The sequence below is a fragment of the Carassius carassius genome, chromosome 20 (assembly GCF_963082965.1).
Source record: "Carassius carassius chromosome 20, fCarCar2.1, whole genome shotgun sequence".
NCBI lineage: Eukaryota > Metazoa > Chordata > Actinopteri > Cypriniformes > Cyprinidae > Carassius > Carassius carassius.
The window spans coordinates 35,001-37,500 of NC_081774.1; the positions used below are offsets into that span (position 1 = coordinate 35,001).

At 36.8% G+C, this 2,500-nt stretch overlaps 1 protein-coding gene across 2 annotated transcripts in view; it reads right to left on the bottom strand.

The window, feature by feature from the left end:
• The window catches only part of LOC132095935 (receptor-type tyrosine-protein phosphatase mu-like), a 165,764-nt gene that overhangs the window by 33,212 nt on the left and 130,052 nt on the right, over positions 1-2,500 (bottom strand). For both annotated transcript variants that reach the window (XM_059501024.1, XM_059501023.1), the window contains one exon: positions 572-608. In XM_059501024.1, the coding sequence (XP_059357007.1) occupies positions 572-608 (37 nt within the window). The remainder of the gene's footprint in view (positions 1-571; positions 609-2,500) is intronic.

The following is a 2,500-nucleotide window of genomic DNA, read 5'->3' on the forward strand; positions in this document are numbered from 1 at the left end:
AATTTATGCATTTAGCAGACGCTTTTATCCAAAGCGACTTACAGTGCATTCAGGCTAACAATTTTTACCTATCATGTGTTCACAGGTAATCGAACCCACAACCTTGCTCTACCACTTGAGCTATATTGTTTTTCTATAAACATTCATTAAACATTTGAATTTTTTTGCCATAATTTTCTGAAATATCACATTTTAAAAGTTTTATTTGTAATGATTTTAGATTAAAATTAATCATATATATTAGCGATATATAAACTACAATAATCAATCATTTGAAAATAAATAAATAAAGGTTGATAAAATATTACCAAATTAAAAAATATTATCAACATAATATCTATCAATTATATATAATTAAAATACAGAAAATAATATTAATAATTTACACACACACACACACACACACACACACACATACATATATAATACATACATCTTTAATAATAATATATCTTAATATTTCTTATGAAAAAAATATTTAAATGAATCAAAATAATTCAATTTAACCCTGCTGCACACACACACATAGGCTACACACACACAGAGATGGAAGAAATGATCAGGCTCTTACCTTGTGTAGCGATGTAGTGATTCGGCCGGTGATATCCCTGAAACACAGACAGACATCATTACATTATATTATGCCACAATACCAAAAAAGTTGTAGTCTGTACCAATACCTATAAAATAATAGATACTCAATACCAAGTTGATACCACAGGAAGAAAATAGCAAAAATACTTAAACATTAACTCTTTTATTGAAAATTACAGAAACACAACATTTGTGGCACTTGGTCTTCAAATAACACACACACACACACACACACACACACACACACACACACACACACACACACACACACACACACACACACACACCTTTACTCTGAATGCAAGCATAAGTTTAAATAACTGACATACTGGAAGGCCAAAAATACACAACAGTTATCTAAACCAGTAATGTTAGCCAAACACTAAGTTAGTGTGTGTGATCATGTGCAGCACTCATGCTTTCAGATCTGCGCACTCTCATTTAAATCTCACACAAATTTAAATCTTGACACTATTGACCACAACATTCTTTTGCATAGACTTGAATACTTTGTTGGCATTAATGGAAGTGCATTAGCATGGTTTAAATCGTACTTATATGACCACCATCAGTTCGTAGCAGTGAATGAAGATGTATCCTATCGATCACAAGTGCAGTATGGAGTACCTCAAGGCTCAGTACTAGGGCCGCTACTCTTCACGCTTTATATGTTACCCTTGGGAGATCTCATCAGGAAACATGGTGTTAGCTTTCACTGTTATGCTGATGATACTCAGCTCTATATTTCTTCGCAGCCCGGTGAAACACACCAATTTGAAAAACTAATGGATTGCATAGTCGATATAAAAAACTGGATGACGAGTAATTTCTTACTGCTAAATTCTGAAAAAATTGCATTTTTCCATCTCAAAAATATATCTAAATTACGGCCTATGCTCTCAATGTCAAATGCAGAAATGTTAATCCATGCATTTATGACCTCAAGGTTAGATTATTGTAATGCTTTATTGGGTGGTTGTTCTGCACGCTTAGTAAACAAACTACAGCTAGTCCAAAATGCAGCAGCAAGAGTTCTTACTAGAACCAGGAAGTATGACCATATTAGCCCGGTCCTGTCAACACTGCACTGGCTCCCTATCAAGCATCGCATAGATTTTAAAATATTGCTTATTACTTATAAAGCCCTGAATGGTTTAGCACCTCAGTATTTGAATGAGCTCCTTTTACATTATAATCCTCTACGTCCGCTACGTTCTCAAAACTCAGGCAATTTGATAATACCTAGAATATCAAAATCAACTTTTCCTATTTGGCGCCCAAACTCTGGAATAACCTACCTAACATTATTCGGGAGGCAGACACACTCTTGCAGTTTAAATCTAGATTAAAGACCCATCTCTTTAACCTGGCATACACATAACATACTAATATGCTTTTATTATCCAAATCCGTTAAAGGATTTTTAGGCTGCATTAATTAGGTAAACCGGAACCGGAAACACTTCCCATAACACCCTATGTACTTGCTACATCATTAGAAGAATGGCATCTACGCTAATATTTGTCTGTTTCTCTCTTGTTCCGAGGTCACCGTGGCCACCAGATCCAGTCTGTGTCCAGATCAGAGGGTCACTGCAGTCACCCGGATCCAGTACGTATCCAGACCAGATGCTGGATCAGCACCTAGAAAGGACCTCTACATCCCTGAAAGACAGCGGAGACCAGGACAACTAGAGCCCCAGATACAGATCCCCTGTAAAGACCTTGTCTCAGAGGAGCACCAGGACAAGACCACAGGAAACAGATGATTCTTCTGCACAATCTGACTTTGCTGCAGTCTGGAATTGAACTACTGGTTTCGTCTGGTCAGAGGAGAACTGACCCCCAACTGAGCCTGGTTTCTCCCAAGGTTTTTTTCTCCATTCTGTCACCGATGGAGTTTCGGT